The sequence below is a fragment of the Artemia franciscana genome, chromosome 14 (assembly GCF_032884065.1).
Source record: "Artemia franciscana chromosome 14, ASM3288406v1, whole genome shotgun sequence".
In the NCBI taxonomy this organism is placed as follows: domain Eukaryota; kingdom Metazoa; phylum Arthropoda; class Branchiopoda; order Anostraca; family Artemiidae; genus Artemia; species Artemia franciscana.
The window spans coordinates 30,370,809-30,393,663 of NC_088876.1; the positions used below are offsets into that span (position 1 = coordinate 30,370,809).

Below are 22,855 nucleotides of genomic sequence, written 5' to 3' on the forward strand. Positions count from 1 at the left end.
GTAGGCTAACAGTTATTATACTTCACTGTTTTATTTTGCGCTACTGAGCCAGTCTATGGGCCGCTGACTGATTGCTGTGGTAATGCATGCTTTTTCGTTACTGAAACCAGTCTTTCAGAGACTGTTCTAGTTCCTCAAAAATGTACTATCATATTTGGAATTTTCCATAGTGTGCAAGTTCGGCATAGATACTAAAATTTTAGGCTTGTCACACTTTCTAAAAGACAAAATTGTACTTGTTGCTTCTCATCAGTAGTTTGGCAGCGTCCTAGTAAAGAGTCCTGGAAGAAGCGAATGAATTAAATAAAAAATTAAATAAAAGCCAGTCTGTAGGACTGTAGTATAACGACTGCAAGTCTGTAGATCTGTAGGAATAAGAAGAAGAAGCCAAATGGGCAGCCGAGGTGCTTGTATATTTAAACATCAAGCTTATATTAATGGAAAATGGCTAAATGCTTTATCTGGGAAGAAATTCCCTGTTTCCAATCCGGCAAATGGACTGAAAATAGGTGAAGTTCCTGACATGAACAAAGAAGATACATTGCATGCAATTGCAGCTGCTAAAGAAAGTTTCAAGGAATGGCAGAATGTCCCTGCAAAGGTGGGTAAGTGCTAGGTGCTTAGCAAAATTGTAGATGAGAGGTGTTTTGCTGTGTTGGAACTGCTGGCTAGGCTTAGTCAATTTAGGGGAATGAAACTCTCAAGAAGAGACTTCTAGCTCATATTAGGCCTATGCTCTAGGGTTATTTTCATGTATGTTTCATGGTTTATTGTTACCTTTTCAAGTACAGTGATCTCTAATTGACATAGACAAAATTTGCATGTGTACAGGCCTAGCAGTAATGTGCACTAGACTATTTATTTGTGTGGAGGCTTGTTTTAAAGTTGATAACAGTATATACAAAAAGACATAATAAATAGGAGTAAAATTCTAGTTGATTGACTTCTTGCTATCTCAGAAAGGGATTAGGTTCAGAAAATGAAACTTTCAGGGATGGGTCTACAGGCTAAAGTATGTCCCAGGAAGGTATTTTGAAGTATCTACCTCCACTCCTTCTCCCTCTAGAGGGCCCTGACCTTTGATGACCTTCAAAAATATGTGTGTTATAAAAGTGAAATCTTGCAAACTAGATCTTCTGCTTGAATGAAGTACAACAAAGCTGTTTTCTGTTTCAGAACTTTGCTCAATTTCTGGGATATACTTTAGCCTGGAGACTCATCCCTGAAAGTTTCATTTTCTTAACCTTACCCCTTTCTGAGATAGCAAGAAGTTGCTCAACTAGAATTTTACCTAAATAGGGAAGTACAAACACATAGCCTAGATAAAAACTTACTAGCCTAGTTTAGGTTATGGTAAAATTATTGTTAAGTAATGGTTATGGTATCTTCTTGCTATCTTGGAAAAGGGTTATGTTAGGGAAATGAAACTTTCAGGGATGGGTATACAGGCTAAAGTATGTCCTGGGAAGGTATTTTGAAGTATCTACTTCTACTCCCTCTCCCTCTAGAGGGTCCTGACTTTTAAAAATATGTATGTTATAAAAGTGAAACCTTGCAAAACAGATCTTCTGCTTGAATGAAGTACAACAAATATGTTTTCAGCTTCACAACTTTGCTCAATCCCAATTTATAAGGTTTTAAAGATATGCAAATACATTTCCTAAATTTTGAAAAAAAAACATTGATATGGCTCAGAATTCTACTCAAATAACAGGAATTGCATCTTCAGAACTAAAGGCAAAGAAAAAGCAAGTGGTAACTGAGAATTAAGGTAAAATGTTGTTTTGTCAAAATTTCAACAGGTATAGACCTGTCATGTAGGCAAATTTCAGGGCTCTCTAGAGAAAGGAGTGGAGGTGGGTGCTTTGAAATACCTTCTCAGGATATACTTTAATCTTGTAGACCCATCCCCAAAAGTTTCATTTTCTCAACCTAACCCCTTTCTGAGATAGCAAGAAGTCAATCAACTAGAATTTTACCTTGGTTATTTTCAAGGTCTCTTAGGCTTTTAGTATAAAATTGCCTCTTGTTGCTAGTAGATATATCTAGGAGATGTTGATATAAGGGTCTCCAGTAGGCCTAGACTATCAGCTCTGCAGAGCTGTTCCTAGTGAAAGGCACCTAGATTAGCTGCCCTAGGGAAAGCTTGGGAGCTGCTACAGCTGGGAGGAAGCTGTTATGGCTAGAAGATTTTCTGTTTCAATGCTTTTTTTTGCTTTGATTTGACTTTTTTGCTTATATTAGATTTATGAGGGGGGAGTGCTGTGATTAACTTTTTCCTGGGTACCACCTACCCTAAGAATAAATCTGCATACTAGTAACTCAAGGCTTGGAATAAGTCCCTTTTTTGACTGTAGTCCCTCTACAGTCCCTTTTTAAGCTGGAAGTTCCTTAGCCCCCTCAAAAATTCCTTATTTGGGAGCATGGTATTTTGAAAATTGAACAATGACATATTTAAGACCCTCTTTAGATAATATACCTTCTCCACAAATCTTGTTGTACTGAGCTCTTGGTTATGCCACTACAGTTCAGGAAGAAGCATCAAAACAGTAGGAACTTTGTTTGTGACCAAGTCTTTATTAACTGTTGTAAACATAGGAAGCTTATAACATTACAAAATTGACCTATATGGTGAGTGGGATATAATGATCACATTGTGCTTCTCTTCAAGGATAGAGAGTAACATGGGCCAACATGGTGGGTAGGGTGGATTGGCCATATTGCGGTAATGTTCAGAGATAGATGATTTTGTAGCCTCATAAAATGAACTATTCCAGTATGAATTTATATGAATTTACTTGTATGCCGATGGTAAAAACAATATATTCTTTCCATCTAAAGTTTAGCTATTGAACTAATAGCAGGTTGAGTGAGAAGAAAAAAGTGCCTTGGGTGTAATATTCAGATAACAAAAATCTTGTATTCAGTGTTTTTCCTGCTGTGTTTAGACCTATTTGGCTCTCAGGTGTTCCAAGTGTATTTAGGAAAAACAATGAACAGCTCCAAATTTTGTTGCTCTAGTTAACTAAAGATGATGTGAATGGCAGAAAGATAAATAATAGCATAGGACTGGTGATTGAGTTTACTTTTTACTGCCAAATGTGCAGGAAAGCTTTAGCTCTTGCAAAAGCTTTTACAATTTGAAACAGCATGCTTAGTTGGATGAGCACAAGAAAGTGTTGATCTGCCAGGGAACAGCCCCAATCAGATGAAATATCAGCTAGCAATGGAAGTAAAACTCCTGAGATGTTTTGTTACAAAGATGCTGTATACAAAGTAAGGATCATCTGGGTACTCAAGGTCTTGCAAGCTTGTATGTCTGTAACTTCATGTGACAGAATCATTGATGTATTTGATGCCATGTTCCCTGGCAAGCTACCACCTGGTATGTCAATGAGTGCAGAGAAAGCTATGTACTTGAAAACAGATGTACATTGCCCACACCATAAATATAGTCTTATGTAGGGTATAGGTGAAGCTCACTTTGTTCTTGAATATGATGAAACTACAAACAGTTGAGGAAAAAAAAGCTACAGATTAGAGTAACTTTTGATCCTCTTTGAGAGACCAAGCTGTGTGCTGCCCTCTGGTGATGTAGTTCATGGGAAATGCAACTGGTAAGACATTACAAAAAAGGTGATTTCATTCATTGGGAGCAAGAATTTATCTTATGAAAGACTAATTATGATAAGTAGCAATGGGCTTAATGTCAATTAAAAACATATTGTTGCAAAAGAATGCATTGAAAAAGTCTTTGAAAGAGCTTTGAACATTGAAATGTGTAACATCCATGTTGTGAACAACACATTCATGAAAAGGCTCCAGAAACTTGGCAAGGCATCATTCAACCTGTTTGTCATCTTGAGGTATTTTTTCCTTGGTTAGCATGTAGTATGCAAGGATTTTTGGGAATGACAGAAAAAGGAATGCATCCCATAAAATGGTTGCATTCAGCAAGTCTTAATAAGGTGGCTGATGTGGGTCCTGCTGTCTGCTGAGTAACTAGCACTGATTTCAGTGGGTATTTACTGTGCCTATGGCGGGTTCCCTCTGCTCTTCTAAGGGGACACCATTGCCTAGGGAAATATTGGTTTGCCCAAAACTTTTTTTTAAGCAGGCCTGCTATCTAATTGCATCAAAACTTATATTATCTATGTATTTTGCTGTGGAAGATTGGATACTGTTACTTTATTTGTACAAGGTTATTTTTTCATTTATTTAGTTCCTCTACAGGTAGTGTTAGGTGGGGTGATGCTTTTCTTTACCTCTTCCAAGTATTGCTGTAGGCTTTTAACTTTAATTTATTTACCAATACCATCTAAAATTGCAATTCCACTGTGTCATCTATGTTATACTCAAATGTAGTTGCAGCATCATTGATATTCCTCAGTATTAAGTTGCATCATCAGGGCCATGCAGATTTCTCAGGCAACAAGCAGAAGAGCAGAAGGAACCCACTGTAGGCACTGTAAATACCTGCTGGTATTATGTTAACCTTAAATTTTGGGGAATAGATGAGTCTGCCCTAACCCTTTCCTTATTCTTGGATGTTTGCGTAGCCACTGATATAAGGTGATTGCCACCACTAGTAAGTAGATCACATCAGCCATGTCTTCCAAACCTGGAAGAATTAGACCTCTCCCCCACACGAAATGTGGGCAAATGAAAACAGCTTAAACTGAAGTTTGTTGTAATTCCTGTTATAGTTAGAGAGGTATTGAGTGCCTGATGTTCAAAAACTTTTGTCTGAGCTTTGGAATAAAATGTCTAGAAAATTTGACTCAATCGTCTTGCATTGAATGCAAAATGGAAGATCCTGAAATGAATAAAAAAAAAAGCTCAAAAGGATTCAGTTGAACTCGATTTTTTTGAACATAGAAAAACCTGTGTTTTCTGCTATATGAGAACAAGTAAGCAATATTACATGTATGATATTTCTTTAACAGCAGTTGATGCAGTGGACACAATGAAACACCTTTGTTGTGTTAACAATAGGTTAAAGTTTAATAAACATGAAGTACTTTGTCAAAAAGTGTTAATTCTGATCTCCACATTTTGAAACATATGCTTTGCAAGCTCAATTTTCACAGCTTAAAACACGACACAAAATATGAGTGAGATATTGTCCTAGTGTGTGGTATCCATTAAACCATTCTGACAGGCTGCAAGTTGAATCTGTAAAGAGGTGTGCAGCAACATAAAAGTTAAAGAACACCACTTTGGAATTTATAGTCTCTACTGGTGGTGCTGATCTCCATTTCATGGCTCTTCATCCAGGAAGTGCAATGGGGGGTTGGGACCAGCCATCCTATTGCTTTGTACACCATTACTGTTTACCTTCCCCAGATTTCTCAGGTACCCATTTAGAGCTGGGTTGAATCGGGCTGGGCTTATAGTGTCACGCCACTAACTCCTGTTAAAACGTTACCTTGCAGTTGTGAAATATGTAGTTTTCACACTCCAAGTTTGCAGTTTTGTAGGATTAGGAATGATATAGAATAGCACCTTGTAACTGAAAAATCGGGTATTTCAGTTCGAACACAAATTACAATGGCTTGAAAATTTGACCTTTAGTTAAAACAATACAAATGTTTTATGAACATTTTCCCATGATCCCCCTGGGCAAAGGGGACCATGACGGACAAAAAAAAGTTTATTGTCAAGGGCAGAAATAATCTCTGGAGAAAGATGAAAATTTTTTCTCTAATTGGCTTGAAACATATCTCCTTCAGTGTTTGAGCCAAGGGGACCACTTTGCAAAGTGCTTGAAATTTGTTATAATTGCTTGAAATTTACATGTGCATGTTTTTGTGCTGGGCACCCTAGAGCTCCAAATAATTAAGATTTAAGAATTGCCCCTCCCAGGATGAGCTTTTTTGTTTGTTTGAAACTCATCTAAATGCTTTTGTGCCAAGGAAAACTTTTTTTTTTATGGCACTTGGTATTAACCAAGTGAGGGGGGTGGGGGCCTGTTAATTTGGAAAAAAAAATATAAGAATTGAAGTATTTTTAACTTACGAATGGTTGATATGATCTTAATAAAATTTGATGTTTGGAAGGATATCGTGTCTCAGAGCTGTTATTTTAAATCCCGATCGGATCTGGTGACATAGGGAGGAATTGGGAGGGGAAAACCTAAAATCTTGGAAAACACTTAGAGTGGAGGGATTGGGATGAAACTTGGTGGGAAAAATAAGCACAAGTCATAGATACATGATTTACATAACCGGAACGGATCCGATCTCTTTGGGGTAGTTTGGGGGGGGGGGGTTAATTCTGAAAAATTAGAAAAAAGAGGTAATTTTTAACTTACGAACGGGTGGTCAGATCTTGATAAAATTTGATATTTAGAAGGATATTGGTCTCAACGCTCTTAATTTAAATCCCGACCGGATCTGGTGACATTGGGGGGAGTTTGGGATGGGGGAACCGAACTTCATGGAAAACGCTTAGATTGGAGGGATTGGGATGAAACTTAAGTAAAACAGTTAAAAATAGGGATGATACCTTTTTATTGACATTGAATAGATATAAAATTATTTAACTGGATAGTTCGAACACATATACAGTGTTCGTCGTCAGCAGTAAAACTCTGACGAAACTCGGTGGGAAAAATAAGCAGAAGTCTTAGATACGTGATTTACATAATTGGAACGGATCCCCTCTATTGGGGGGAGGGGTTAACTCTGAAAAATTAGAAAAAACGACGTATGTTTTACTTACGAAGGAGTGATCGGATCTTCGTGAAACTTCATATTTAGAAGGATCTCGTAACTCAGATCTCTTATTTTAAATCTCAACCGGATCCAGCGTCATTGGGGGGGGGGGCAGTTGGGGGGACCGGAAATCATAGAAAATACTTAAAGCGGTGAGATCAGGATGAAACTGGATGGGAAGAATAAAAACCTTTCTAAGATACGTGACTGACATAACCGGACCGGATCTGCTCTCTTTGGTGGAGTTGGGGGGAAGGGTAATTTTGAAAATTGAGGTATTTGTAACTTACGAAAGGGTGACCAGATTTTAATAAAATTTGATATTTAGAAGGATCTTGTGCTTTAAAGCTCTAATTTTAAATTCCGACCAGATGCTGTGACATTGGGGAGAGTTGGAAGGGGGAACCGGAATTCTCAGAAAACGTGAAAATTGGGGTATTGTTATGTTATGAATAGGTGATCGGATCTTATGATATTTAGAAGGAATTCATGTCTCAGAGCTCTTATTTCAAATCCCGACCAGATCTTTTGACATTGGGGGGGTTGGAGGGGGAAATCTTGGAAAACACTTGGAGTGGAGGAATCGGGATGAAGCTTGGTGGACAGAATAAGCAAATGTCCTTGATACGTGATTGACGTAACCGTACTGGATTCGCTCTCTTTGGGGGAGTTGGGAGGAGGGGTTCAGTGATTTGGCGAGTTTGGTGCGTCTGGACATCCTAGGACGATGAAAATTGGTAGGCGTGTCAGGGAGCTGCACAAATTGACTTGATAAAGTCGTTAAAGGGAGAGGAAAAATTAGAAAAAAATCAGGTATTTATAACTTACGAGTGGGTATCGGATCTTAATGAATTTCGATATTTAGAAGGACATCGTGACTCAGAGCTCTTATTTTAAATCCTGACCGGCATTAAGCCTCTGATTTTCCTTTTAAATCAATCCATTGATTCTTAGAATTTTGTTAGAGCTCATACCATATGAGCGCTTGGCTCTTGTTTTTCAAGAAAAGCCAGAAGCCTATTTCCATAATCCCTTGGTTAAAGAGGTCCAAATGCACACAATAAACTTAAAAACAAAGTTCTGCCTCAGAAAAATGGGTCTAAAACCTTTTTTTTCTAACCATCCACAAAATATTTGACATCAGTCAAGATGAATAATATTTAGCTTGAAAATTATGAGGTTTATGCACAGTAACATGGTGACCTTAGAAAAAAAAGTATACCAAATTATGGTGGGTAGCCATCTTTGTTGATATCTCCAATTAGTTTGCAACTTACTTAGTATGTAGACTGAACAAAACAAATATAAAAGCAGAGAGTATTTAGGAAATAACGGGTTTTATTGATTTTTGAGGTTCCAAGATGGACCAGAAGTATGTAAATAACCATCTAGCCGTTAAATATTTCAATGCGGTAGTAGTGCCACTTTTATTTGTTGTAGTTTCAGTTCATTTGTAGTTTTACTTGATGTATTATTTAATTTCTATTTGCTTTAGGTTTTATTTATTTATTCACAGTCATTTTTGCATCTTTATATAATTTTATTTCTGCTTGGTTCAGGGCTTTAATATCTCTCTTTACTTTTCTTTAAATTTTCTTTTAGGAATTATTACCCAAGTGACATATAGCAATCACAAATTCTGTCGGACTGTCGGTCCCGGTTTTGCCACTTTAGGCACTTCCAGGTAAGCTAGGACGATGAAATTTGGCAGGCTTATCAGGGGCCAGACCCTGGTCCATATTAAATTAGAATTAGTCGTTGTCCCGATTTGACCATCTGGGGGGAGGAGTGGGGGGCACGTTAATTCGGAAAAAATTGAAAAATTGAAGTATTTTTAACTTACGAACGGTTGATCAGATCTCAATGAAATTTGACATTTGGAAGGATATTGTGTCTCAGAACTGTTATTTTAAATCCCGACCGGATCTGGTGACACTGGGAGGGGGTTGGGAGGGGGGACCTAAAGTCTTGGAAAACACTTAGAGTGGAGGGATTGGATGAAACTTGGTGGGAAAAATAAGCACAAGTCCTAGATACATGATTGACATAACTGGAACGGATCCGCTCTCTTTGGAGTAGTTGGGGGGGGGGGGGTTAATTCTGAAAAATTAGAAAAAATGAGGTATTTTTAACTTACGAACGGGTGATCAGATCTCAATGAAATTTGATATTTAGAAGGATATCGTGTCTCAGAGCTCTTATTTTAAATCCCGAACAGATCCGGTAACATTGGGGGGAGTTGGGAGGGGGAAACCTAAAACTTGGAAAACACTTAGAGCGGAGGGATCGGGATGAAACTTGGTGGGAAAAATAAGCACAAGTCCTAGATACATGATTGACATAACCGGAACGGTTCCGCTCTCTTTGGAGTAGTTGGGGGAGGGTTAATTCTGAAAAATTAGAAAAAATGAGGTATTTTTAACTTACGAACGGTGATCAGATCTCAATGAAATTTGATATTTAGAAGGATATCGTGTCTCAGAGCTCTTCTTTTCAATCCCGAACAGATCCGGTAACATTGGGGGGAGTTGGGAGGGGGAAACCTAAAACTTGGGAAACCTAAACCTCCGCTCTCTTTGGGGTAGTTGAGGGGGGGGGGGTTAATTCTGAAAAATTAGAAAAAATGAGGTATTTTTAACTTACGAACGGGTGATCGAATCTCAATGAAATTCGATATTTAAAAGGATATCGTGTCTCAGAAGTCTTATTTCAAGTCCCGACCAGATCTTTTGTCATTGGGGGAGTTGGAGGGGGAAATCTTTTAAAACACTTGGAGTGGAGGAATCGGGATGATGCTTGGTGGATAGAATAAGCAAATGTCCTTGATACGTGATTGACGGAACCGTACTGGATTCGCTCTCTTTGGGGGAGCTGGGGGGAGGGGTTCAGTGATTTGGCGAGTTTGGTTCTTCTGGACGTGCTAGGACGATGAAAATTGGTAGGCGTGTCAAGGAGCTGCACAAATTGACTTGATTAAGTCGTTTTCCCAGATTCGACCATCTGGGGGGTTAAAGGGAAGAGGAAAAATTAGAAAAAATTAGGTATTTATAACATACGAGTGGGTGATAGGATCTTAATAAATTTTGATATTTAGAAGGACATCGTGACTCAGAGCTCTTTTTTTAAATCCTGACCAGCATTAAGCCTCTGATTTTCCTTTTAAATCAATCTTGGCTCTTAGCTCTTCTTGCCTCATCACAAGTGCCATATGAGCTCTTAGCTCTTGTTTTGTTCTGTTTTTCTTGACAGATTAGCAGGGAAGCTGCTTTGTTTTTATTTGTGGTAGTTTTGTTTCATTTTCAGTTTTATTTGATTTATAAATTATTTAATTTTTATTTGTTTTAGGTCTCATTTTTCAATCAGAGTCATTTTTGCCTTTATGTATAATTTTATTCCTGCTTGGTTCAGGGTTTGAATATCTCTCTTTACTTCTCTCAAAATTTTCTTTTATGAAGCATTGTTTAAAGTCAATAACCTCAAATGCCTACTAATACTTCTAATCTATTCTTACTTTTTTAGCTTTTGTTCTGTTTTGGGCAGTATCTTGACATAACAGCAGGAAAGCTGCTTTGTAAAAACTGCAGGAAAGCTGCTGCTATTCCTTATGTAACCAGGAATGTAACCTGGCTATACAGTTTTGTGGCTGCTTTATTTCTCGACAATTTCATATAATGGTATCAAATTAATTTCAATTACTGTTTCCGCTGGTGTATGCATTAGTGTTTTTGGGTATTGTTTGTAAAATAAATCAGTGGGCTAATTTATGGAAATAGAGAATTTTTACTTGCTCGAAGCATGTTGGTGGAAAGAAGGGCCAATGTTTCCTTCCCCAAATCTCAATTTTTACGACTGAAAGTATTTTAGAGTCAACACTTGAATAGTGTTGATTTAGTGAAGAGCAAGATGGCCCCATGTCTCATTTCGTCCAGCCATCTACTGAGATGTTTGCAGAAGCTTGAAAGGGCGCTCCCTTGATCGAAAGTGCTTTTTTAAAGGGCAAAAGTGAATGAAGGGTAACCAGCCCCTAGCATTTCTTCTGCCCACAGGCATCCCATATCCCCCATGGCTTTGGATCCAAGTTTTGAGATGGCCATTTTAGTCACAATAGTTGAAAAGTCCTTTAAATATACCTCTGAAGATGATGTGACCTTTGCAGCCTTAGGGGAAATTTCACTAAATTCGGGAGATTGCACGTTGTTCATAGATAGTTTTTGTTTCAGCTATCAGGCAGATTTTGAAGGTAGATAGAAAAAAGGCAGGCACGTGACTCATGTGATGCAGGCTGATGACTTCGATTTTAAAGGCAAAGGTTTATTAACTATTGATATAGATGTGGAGTTTGTAGAATTGGTGGTACTGTTCTTCACAGGAAGAACACAGGGAGGGGCAATGTATGTAGACAATGGCAAAGAACGTCTTGCTGAAGTTGATAGTGGTGTACCTCAAGGAACAATTTTTGGTCCAACTGTATTCAGTATTTTTATTATTGATGCTCTGTGAGCTGTAAACAGTCAAATGAATATTTATGCTGATGATTTAAAGTTTGTTGGGTTCACAGAGCCATCAATACAGAGAGCCTCAAGCTTCCATGCAGGATTTCAAAGGATACTATGATTTCTTTTTTTAGTTTAATACAGGATTTCCAAAATCATTAACATTTTATAAGTAAGGATTTATCTAAGTTGTTAGGCTCAAAACTTTTCTTGGGCTAGTTTGTAGTATAGACCTTTTTCAAGTTCATCTAAGATCTGTTTCGTTTATGCAGGGAAAATAGGGGAGGCACACAGTTCAAAAGATAATTTTAGGTCAAAATTTAACCTCTAGATGCATTTGATCATCTAACTCAATCGCTTGCCGAAATTGCAAAACAAATTCAATTTAAAATTCTATCAAAACTGCGAGAAATAACCAACACTGGGACAGTACTGTGCATAAAAAATGAGGGGCTATGAGTAGGCAACGCTTGACCATATCTTATATAAATAAGCTATTCGATTTTTTTTGGGGGGGACTTGATTTGAGGACCTGTTTTGCTCATTATGCCCTTTTGATTAATCTTGGAAGGGCTCTTTGCATCCTGCATGGAGTGTCAATATATACTTTTTTGTTTTATTAACATATACTTACTTGTACTTGGATCGGGACACAAGCTATATAACTCTCCCTGGCAACGGGATCAGGCAGACTGTTGAATTCCACAAGTTACAGTCTCGGGTTAATGGGGTAACAATTTCAAGCCGTGAAGGTCGGATTTGATGGTGTTGAGCCAAGTTTTGGCTTTTCCTCCACATCGTTTCCTCAAACCGGGCGCTGGGTTTTTGCGTAGGCTTTGATTTGTAAAAGTCTCTGTGGGTCTTCAGCAAAACTCGGCCGAACTAGGAAAAGCGGTGGCGTCGAATGATAATTGTGATGTCATACTTCTGGCCACACCGTTGACGAATGATCGTGTTTGGCATTCGGTTGCTATTATGTAACCCCAGTATACTCCTCTGGCATCTTTGTTTAAAAGTGTTGAGGGCGTGTGCCTCATTGACTTTCAAGGGTCACGTCTCACAGCCGTACAGGAAGACAGATCGGATTTTGGTATCGTAAATACGGGTTTTTGTTCTCCGATGGATTTCCTTCCTTTTCCATAGCGACTTCCACAGCTGTGTGAAGACATTGGAAGGTAATGCAATGCGATATTGAATTTCTTTGCTATACCCGCTGTAGATGTCGATGTACAATCCGAGATACTTGAATTTATTGACAACTTCAATCTGCCTTTGGTTAAGGGTTATAGGGGCAGAGTTTATTCCGGGGCATTAGACATAGCTTTAGTTTTGTCTTTATTAATGTGGAGCCCCACTGGGACAGCAACATCGGAGATTATCAGAAGCACGTTTTGGGCTTGACCAATAGATTCGCCAAGAAGGACAACATTATCAGCGTAATCCAGGTCGGTGGTACTGAAATTAGGGACTCTTTCGATGACTCCTTTGATGTTTAGCATTGCTTTTATCAATCAGCAACAAAATTGAACAGTTCGGGAGAGAGTACACACCCTTGCCTCACACCGAAGTCAACATTGACCAGTGGGGAAAGTTCTCTGTTGACCTGGACGGAGGCTCGCGTGTGTTGATAGTAAGCCCGAACGAGCAGTATGATCTTAGGTGGGACACGGTGCTCTTCCATCGCCATCCAAATTCCTCCCCGGAAACATAATATGTATTATGTTTGCTTTACCCAGCAACATCAAAAACAGTCCACTAGCCTTTACCTAACTCATAAAAAGCCTTTATTCATGTATTGAACCTTTGCTTGAAGGAAGCAATACAGTGTATGTTTTTAGTGCGAGTAGCTCCTTGATAGAGGCGGTTCCAGACAGCGGCGTCTATTGAGGGCGGGGCATGGGCATCTATGCTCCCTATTTTCCCCTTCTATTCTGAATATACCTCTTTTGGGGTATTTTTGAAAAATGCTTTTTTTTGTCATTGAAAATGACAAAAGTCATTTTTCCCCTTCCCTTGGATATTTCCCCTTCCCTTAGATATTGAAATACACATTTGTCCCTCTTAAATTTTCGTCGGTGACATTACTGGTTCCAGATGAATTCACAGCAACAAAAAAAATTGTGTCTTTCTATTTTAAATATTCTACTATTGATAAATATTCTGTTATTGAGCTATTATAGAGAAAATGTTATACCTACCCAGGAGGTAGTTAGAGAAAAATATCAGCAAATTTTTTTGAGAAAAGGTACAAGGAGAAAAAGCTTCTTCAGATGAGATAAAGTAGCTCTAGAAGAACCTTCATCTTCATTTCGTGTTTATTTAATGTAATTGTTTATTGGTCATTTTAATTTAGGAAAGGAGTAAATATTTAAGAAAATGGTTTGAGTTGATTGACAAAAGTTCGGAAGATATTGCCAAGTTGATGACTGCTGAGAATGGGAAGCCGCTGATTGAAGCTAAAGCAGAAGTTGCTTATGGAGCAGGTTACATCGAATGGTTTGCTGAAGAAGCTAAACGCATTTATGTAAGTTTTTCTAGCATTTACTAATGGATTTTCGACTTTAAAGCTTAAAAATTCAGTTTAAAGGAAGATGTTAATAATGAAAGAAGAATCCTGACACAGAATTGTTTTTATTGATTTTTTTGTTCATTTATGTATTCAGTGTAAAGAGTTGCATTGTTTTCAGTTTCAAGAACATTAATGAGTTGGCTATTTTAACGTCATTTTAGTAATGACCACTTGAACCATATGGCATTTTATTAATTTAACCACTTTTTTGTTAATTTTATCCATTGATTAATTCATACAATAACTATTTATTTTTAAGCAAATTTATAAGGGACAAGTGAATGCCCATATGGGATTATGCGTTTTTCTTTACTTTTTAAATCATTTGTATCACTACAGAGCAAAACATACAATTTGGTCTTACAGGGCTTAATTGTTACCAATGAAAAGGATATATGTGAGATGTGGAATTGTAAAAGGACAGTTTTGAAAATATGAAATGAAGTCGAATACATAAAGAAAACCTGCATAATTAACCGTAAAAAAAAAAAAAAAAAATAAATAGTATCTATGTTACTGCGAAAGTCTGAAATCTGGTTAATGTTGATACTCACCAATGAAGGTCCAAAATTCCTTTTTCTTTTCTTCGACTTAGTCAGCTTTGTCAGTCTTATGTAAGGTTTGATGGTAAAAGTTAAAGTTAGGTTAAATTAAAATAGGTTGTAAAATTCTGAAACGGGTTTAAAACCCAACCTAACCTGTCACCATCAAACCTTGCATAAAACCGAAAAAGTTGACTGGCAGCACTGACTAAATCCAAGGAGAATAAAAGGGATTTCGGACATTCAACGTGAATGTTGACGTTCACCAATTTCTGACATTCACGGTAACATTTGTACCAAGCAGATGTCACTAGCAGATAAAACAGATAACCTCTTTTTTCCGAGCTTTTCTATCGCGGGAAAATTTATCTTGCAGTAGCTTCCAACCTTAAAAAAGGGTTTTTTTTTCTTCAGACATTATTTAACTCATTGTGTAATTATACAATCAGTGCTACATAGCTAATAAGCAACTCATAGGTCTACTGGAAAGACTAGACTCGTGCTGTACTACTGCTTACTGCAACTCCGGGTCCATTGGTAGGGTCATTTCGTCAAAATTGTGGGGCGAGGGTAAAGTTGGAGCCATTTTCCCCAAATCAAGTGAAAATAACAGTAAAAACTGAAAAATAAACATATAGTACCATAAAGGTAAAGATATACTAAAGAAAACTGACCTATTTCTGAGGATGCTTGAATTATGCAGGCTAATCTTAGTTTTGACAAGATGTTTGAAAAAACTAAATTTCAGCTGGGAGGGAGGGCTAACTGGGGTTGGAGGATTGTATGTCCTCCTGAGTATTATATATCAATTTCTACCTCCAGCATCCCCTCTTCTCTCCCTTAGAATTAATTCTGTATTTATATGAAGATTCCTTTAAAAAAACTGCTGAATCACAAGGGTTGTAAAATTATAGTAAGAATTTCTTAGAGACACTGTGGTCAGTAACGACCCATTCGGTAGAAATTGGTTTAAAAGGAGACTAAATCTTAGAAAAGGGAACTGGAAATTTTGATTTCTAATTGACTGAACCCCCTTCAAATTTTATTCGACCACACCTTCCACATGAAGTGTCTCTGGGAAAAATAAATGAACAAATATCAATACTTTGTACCCTTACTGGTGAGTAGAAACAGGAGAGTAGAAATTTCTATTTCCGTTCTAATTAAGATCCGGAATTATAAAAGGGGAAATGGGAAGTTGGATTTCCGGGAAGGAGGGGGGAATTCTCCATGGGGCGGTATTTTCCGGGGGAAGGGTAAACGCCGGCTCTCGTGGAACGATGGCATGAACAGAAGATTTCCCTGGGATACGAAATTTAAAATAAAAACGAGGATAATGATTCTTCTTTGGCCCTCCACATCGTTGAAAATCAGGATCATTTAGTTCTTTCTGAGGAGTCAACCTTAATATTTCAAGGAAATGGCTTCCCACGTTCCTTTAGGGGGACAGTATAAACCAGATTTACAGTGGCTTAGGATTCAAGTAACATCTTTTCTTCAGTTTAAATTAAGATCATCTGACCGCACCTTTAATAAAAATTAGGTCAGTAGAAAAGCTAAGTCAATTGCTAAGCAGATAATTCTTACCCAATCTAATTAGTGAATAGACTTTAATTTAATCTGGCTTGTTTTTTTTTTACAGTCTTTCTATTGCTCTGTTAAGGCAATCTTGGCAAATTCACAAGGATATTACCAACAGCAATAACTACCAGCAAATTAAAAAAAAAACAACTACACATATACCTGTCAGGACTAAAAACTTCATTTATCAGTCAGAGTAACAACAGTAAAATACAGAATTCATATACGCATTACCAAAATTAACGCCACATCGTGGTTGCACTCGTAGCAGCAACCGAGTAAGGAAAGAGCCACTGCCCATATTAAACAAAACTAATATAACACGTTTAAAAAAAAACTGGCAAGTGAGAAAAGAATGTCATTTCAAGCTGATTTAGGAATTGTAAGTATTATCTAGATTAGTCTTGATAATAAAATATTATTTTGAAAACGAATTTAAGGTAATTCAAAAAATGGTTTGAAACCCTTTAAAAGGCGTAAGATCGATGCAAAATTACAACATTGGAATCGCCTCCGATGCCGAAAATTATTTACAGGAATCTTACAGTCCCCTGGCTTGAACAACAAGGAAAATCACTTTTTTGCATGGGCACCACTGATGGGTCCTCTTTTTTGCCCATTTTTAACACAGAAAAACATTCCATTGCAGTTCCAACTGAACAGCCTAAAGGTTTCTAACAAGAATTGTGGCAACAATGGTGAAAGAGAAGGAGCTACGACGAGTAGAGCGGAAGAGACAGTCTTTGGTAGTGCTTCAACGGCTTCAAACACCTAGGAAGAAACATTTGGAAACCTTAAACAACACCAAAACGTTCTTGATATATTCTCTTAAAAAGAAAAGTCCGGTCAGTGTGCCAAAATCAAAGCCAGCAAAGAATACTTTTTTTTTTGCTATTTTCCCATATCTTAGTTTTGGGTTTCAGAACAGCTCTAACAAGACATGTTTTTCCTCTTTCGCATATCAACTTGACTTTGATAAGCTTTCTAGATACTCACTGATACAGAATTATAAACAGTGACACTAAAGAATTTTTGAAGCAAAAAATAGACCTTCACTTTGATGGAATATACTTTTGCTACGGAAGATTTACTTTCAGGTTGCCAAGAAGTTCTACTACTTTTTTGTCGAACAAATTCCAATATAAGTGAAAAAGTCAAGATTCGGGCCAGGAAAAGCCCCCTCCCTTCCTTTCGGGACGCTGGTAACAGTCGATATATTCGGGGAAGAAAACAATGTACATGGTTTGCGAAATAGCATGAACCGTTTTGAAAAAAAATTCCTAGGAGCGTTAAAAAAAGCATTCTCACATGTACCCCAGGGGCATAATTTGCTATGGAGCAGAGGGGCAACTGCCCCTCCCAGACCTTAGACCAATTTTGCCAGCTACAAGCCTACCATAAAGTAGGTTTGTTTTTAATATCAAATTTTCCTTAATATTATCATCATGAAACCTCTGGAAGGGGGGTTTGTCCCCCCCCACCTTCAGCAATTCTGCTGTATGATGACATAATACTTTTTGTGTTTAAAAGAAACAACTTCAAGTTGCATAATTAAACATTCCTCTGCAATTTTTGATGAGAAGAGAGAAATTGTCAAATCAGAAGAAACTAGGATATTTATAAAAGTCAAATAAAATTCCATAAATGTGAGAAAGGAAGCAAGTGATATTGAAAAAAACATATTGTTGCAGTATTGACACTGAGAAGCAGATTCCTTAATGCCGCCAAAATTCGATATTTACTTTACCAATTTGTCAAGGCAGCAAAAGAATTCTACCAATTTTACCAGAGGATTTTTGCAAGAATTTTACCAGAACTTTACCAATTTGTCAAGGCAGCAAAAGAATTTTACCAGAGAATTTTAGCTAGAATTTTATCAGAACTTTACCAATTTGTCGAGGCAACAACAGAATTTTATCAATTTTACCAGTGAATTTTTGCTAGAATTTTACCATAACTTTACCAATTTGTCAAGACAGCAAGAGAATTTTACAGATTTTACCAGAGAATTTTAGCTAGAATTTTACCAATTCGTCAAGGCAGCAAGAGAATTTTACAGATTTTACCAGAGAATTTTAGCTAGAATTTTACCAGAACTTTACCAATTTGTCAAGGCAGCAAAAGAATTTTACCAATTTTACTGGATAATTTTAGATAGAATTTTACCAGATCTTTACAAATTTGTCAAGGCAGAAAAGAATTTTACCAGAGAATTTTAGCTAGAATTTTACCGGAACTTCACCAATTTGTCAATGCAGCATATATATATATATATATATATATATATATATATATATATATATATATATATGTATATATATATATATATATATATATATATATATATATATATATATATATATATATGTATATATATGTATATATATATATGCAGAGATGTGGTATGAAAATGGGCCTTAGCTTCCTGCTTTGGTCCATACATTCCAGCAAATTAGAATCCTTGCATATACGACATTTCAACAATGCCAGATACATTTATAATTAATTATTTTGATGAGAATAATGTTACATTGGCAGCCTGTTCGTATGTACAATCTATAAACATGAATAAGCAGTAGGAAATATATATATTATTACTCTTTGCTCCTTCTTCATGCTCACATAAAATCCCCTGATTATTGTTTCTTACTCCTAATACCTAACCCCGTTCTTGGCTAACAGTATTCCGTTCTCTGGTTTCAAAAATAATTAGGTTACGATTTATTGCTTTGGTTTCTTTCTTTTTATCAGCTAAACGCCTTAAAGAAGAAGGAGAAGAAGAAACTTGAGTTATAAAATAGGCAGATAACTTCGAAGACGACACTGCCTCTCCATGACGAAAATATAACAGTTCAAAATAGGGATGAAACCTTTAATCGACAGTGAAACAAATGTAAAATTATTAACTGAATATTTCGGACACATAATACAGTGCCCATCATCAGCAGTAAAACTGAATCAGCAGTTTTACTGCTGATGATAGACACTGTAAATGTGTCTAAATATTCAGTTAAAAATTTTACATTTGTTTCACTGTTGATTAAAAAATTTCATCCCTATTTTGAACTGTTATATTTATAAAATTCGCATTTTAACATTTAATTTCTTCCACTTTCTCTTCACTGTGCTTTTTGATATTTGTTTTATTGGCTCAAGACAAGTTACTTCAGTTTTTTTTTTTTTTTATTTCTCTTTAAAATAAGTTTTGTTTTTAGGGTGAGGTAGCACCACGACCTTCGAATACCAGAGAAATGGTGTTTTTCCGTGAGCCAATAGGAGTCGTTGGCCTTATTACACCTGTAAGTCGAAGACATTTTATATTCATTGTATTGACCTTTCTTTTTCGTATTAATGTTTTCATTTATAGATGTTTTAATTGTAGTAACTGCATTAACTTATATTTTTATTGTATTGACCTTTTTATCTATTTATTTATTTTTGTATTTTAGCTTTATTTAAATGTGAATATGTTTTTTTTCCACAGATATTTTAAGCAATATTAGCAGAATAGAGGTGTGATATTCATACTAGTGCCAGTGATTTAAGCAAGAACACTCTGTACAACGTCTTAGTATTCTCCCAAGATATCTTAAGTGTTGACATGGCCTGTGCCAAAATTTTATTTGTGTGTTTTTCAAAGTGACGTGGCTTCATAAGCCCAAATTTCAAAAGAGGATCGCACGTATACGAGCGGTTGATTCGCTCAAACGTCAACTAAACAAAAACAACAAGTCGAAGACATATTTTTTTTTTGCGATTAATAATTTATCAGAAAAGTTAGGTTGCCGAGGAACGGGTTAGAAATTTCCCAAAGTTGACTTCTTTTTAACTTTTCCATAAAAAAACTTTGTGATTGGGGGTATTGACTAATTAAATAGAATTTGTTTTAGACCATTATTAAGATCAGCTGTTTTTTCTGTAAAGGCAAGTGCCTTTTTTTGTCTTTTTTTCTGTGTAGTCTTTTAGTCAAATACGTCAGTTATATTGAAAGATGTGACCATGGCAAGATTTACTCTTATTATTTCGTCTTGATTAAGGATGCATTTATTATTTAAATATTTTAGTTGAGTCCGAGTCTGACAAATTTATCAAAAATTTTAAATTTGTCTCTGTATACCAGGCTTTGAATTATGTTAAAATATTAGTTTTTCTTGTAAAAAAAAAAAAAAAAAAAAAGACAGATAGACAAGACTAAAAAGGCTCTTGCGAGTCTCTGCACTCTTGTAGCCCCTAAAGTTAAAAATGGTTTAGAAATACTCTTCTTAGAAATGCAAATTATATCCAGTAATTTGATGTTTTAAGTTACGCCAGGTCGATTTAAGTTTTACTTATAAAGTCCTTTAGAGTCTGTTGAAGCTAAAAAAATCTTTTGAATCTAAAAACTGTTGAAACTCTGTTGAGTAAAATCTGTTGAAGCTAAAAAGCCATCGAAATCTAACATGTCCGTGAACCAAAAAAATATGACGACAAAAAACTCTGAAAAACTAGTAAAAAATTTTAAAACACAAAAATGGGATTTATTTGTACAGTTCACTGTAGAAAGACAGCATAATCCCCATTGCCCTATTAGCTTATAGACAGTATTGGTTCAACTGTGATATTTGTAAGTAACACAAACGAACTTTTGATAATGGTAAAAACTTGTGAATCGAAAACGTTAATGTAATTATTAGTCATAATGTGTGTAATGATTAACAATCATGCTAATGAATCAGTCGATCGATGGAAGTTTGTGGATGACATGTCATTGCTCGAAAAGTGTAGAAGAAATATTAGGAGTAGTGCAATGGAAATTCTTGAAGACGTTGCAAGTGAAGCAGCCCAGACAAAAATGAAAGTGAATTTCCGTAAATCTAATATTATGACCTTTAGTTTTCTTAAATTAAAGCCATCATTTACAACCCCAATGCCTAATGAAATAATTACAACAAAACGAAACTCTTAGGGGTCACACTGACTAGTGATTTGAAATGGGGGGGCCCTCATTTTGTTTAACAGGCTAGTGCATTTGTGCCTTCCTGAAGCTATTTGCTAAATTTTCATGCCCAAAAGCACATATCCTCCGCCTTTATATATCTTTTATCCGTCCACAGCTTGAGTATGCTTGCACTGTGTGGCCTTTTGTCTTTTCGGTGGATCAGTCTGATAAGCTAGAAATTATCCAGCAGAGAGCCCTGAGAATTATTGACGAATAGGGAAAAGTACCTTACATTCCCCTCCTCAAGGAATTCCGCCTCCCTACCTTGGCAGCCCTACGTGTTACTCTTTGTACTAATTTTGGAAATAATATACGTCGTGACCCACGCTTTCGGTGAGTACTTCCAGCCCCTCATTCCCCTTTACTTCGATCAAAAACACAAAAAATCCTGGTTTTAAATCCTGTTAATGCAAGAACTGAGCGTTATAGAAAGGGCTTTGTGCCAGTGTTTGTCGAAATCATAAATAAATGAAAATTGCAATGTATCATGTTAATGTGTCATGTGCATATCATATCTAATTTAGAGCAGTAATACATCTAATACAAAGAATATGAGCAACTTATGAGAGTGGAAACTCGCACTAGTGCCTAAAGATCATCTACCCCATCTAGTGTTTGGCGTTTCTTGTTTTTTTTTTTTAAACTAGTGCTGGTTTCCACTTGTAAGTTATCCTTACTCTTTGATTTGATCCTGAGAAGTCGCCAGATTATTGATGAAGTATTATTATATTGAAAAGAGGTAGAAATTGTTAAAAGTTTTGGAACTGAAATGGATATTATAGCTATAGAACTTAGGGGTATGTAAACCTTTCTTCTATTCCTTTTCTTCAGCTTGCTAAACGCTCTTGGTTAAATAGTAAACCCAGTGTAGTCCAAGAAGCGATTATTTTGCCTAATAGATATTCTCCTATTTCAAGTGGAATTTTCCTATGGCTATGCTTACAAGGAAAGCTGCCGCAGCTCTTGCAGCAGGATGTACTTGCGTTGCAAGACCCGCAGAAGATACACCCTTGACCGCACTGGCTCTGGCTGCATTGGCAGAAGAAGCAGGGTTGCCAAAGGGTGTTTTCAATGTTGTCACTTCATCTGCTCACCATGCTGCTGAAATTGGGAAAGCGCTGTGTGAAAGTGAAGATGTTGCTGGTATCTCTTTTACTGGTAATGTTGACGAATGTTATTGTTCTGAAAATACTTACGCACAGGGGTGTAGTAATTCCAAATGATTTTGTTCTGAAGGTCAATTCGGAAAAGTTGAAAATAATTGCCTGAAAAGGCAATTTCTTTGTATTTTGATCCCATATTCTCTCCCTAAGTGTTGGGCTAAACATTCTAAACTTTTTGCTGGGTGAAACTGTTTCCTACTTTTTTAGTAGTATATTTTAGACAAATATCTTTGTCTTAAGGTTTTGACTAGAAAATCATAAGTAGTAATGTCGTTATTATGGTTCCATTATCATTTTTTTTCCCCCCCTCCCGAAATTTCCATCCCTATATCTCCCTGGAAGAAAGGGGGAGGTGTTTCTTAAGAAAGAATTAATAGCTGATTTCGTGGTTTAGGATTTGAATTTTAAATTGTAAATTTGGGTATGTTTCCCATGATCAATTACTTATCTCTGTAGGATCCAAGTTTTTTGGATCAAGTTTTCTAGCTACAGATCGAAATACGTATCTAGAAGGGACGTTACTGTGTTTGACCCCATCCCTCTTGATTTTTTGATTCGCTTTGTAAAGTGGAAACAAGCTCAACAGCTCCCCTCCTCAAACAAGAATCAATGACAGTCTGTCTTTTATTGTAAAAACTTAGAAGCTTTCTTAATAATATTTCATTGTTCTTCTTCTTGTTAGATTATCTTGAGACGCTAATGCATAATATCCCTGCATTCTTAAGATTGAATAGGCCGCTTTTTGCTAAGCAAAGATCAATCCTGTGGCTTAAGTAAGCTGCTTTCACATAGAAATTTTGTCTATCGCATTGA

At 36.5% G+C, this 22,855-nt stretch overlaps 1 protein-coding gene across 1 annotated transcript in view; it reads left to right on the plus strand.

Moving 5' to 3' along the window:
* The first annotated feature begins 268 nt into the window (after positions 1 to 268).
* LOC136035561 (succinate-semialdehyde dehydrogenase, mitochondrial-like) overlaps positions 269 to 22,855 on the plus strand; it is a 49,966-nt gene continuing 27,379 nt past the window's right edge. Inside the window, exons 1-4 of the mRNA XM_065717431.1 lie at positions 269 to 601; positions 13,563 to 13,733; positions 19,117 to 19,200; positions 21,797 to 22,037. Coding sequence (XP_065573503.1) covers positions 392 to 601; positions 13,563 to 13,733; positions 19,117 to 19,200; positions 21,797 to 22,037 — 706 coding nt within the window. The 5' untranslated portion in view covers positions 269 to 391. The remainder of the gene's footprint in view (positions 602 to 13,562; positions 13,734 to 19,116; positions 19,201 to 21,796; positions 22,038 to 22,855) is intronic.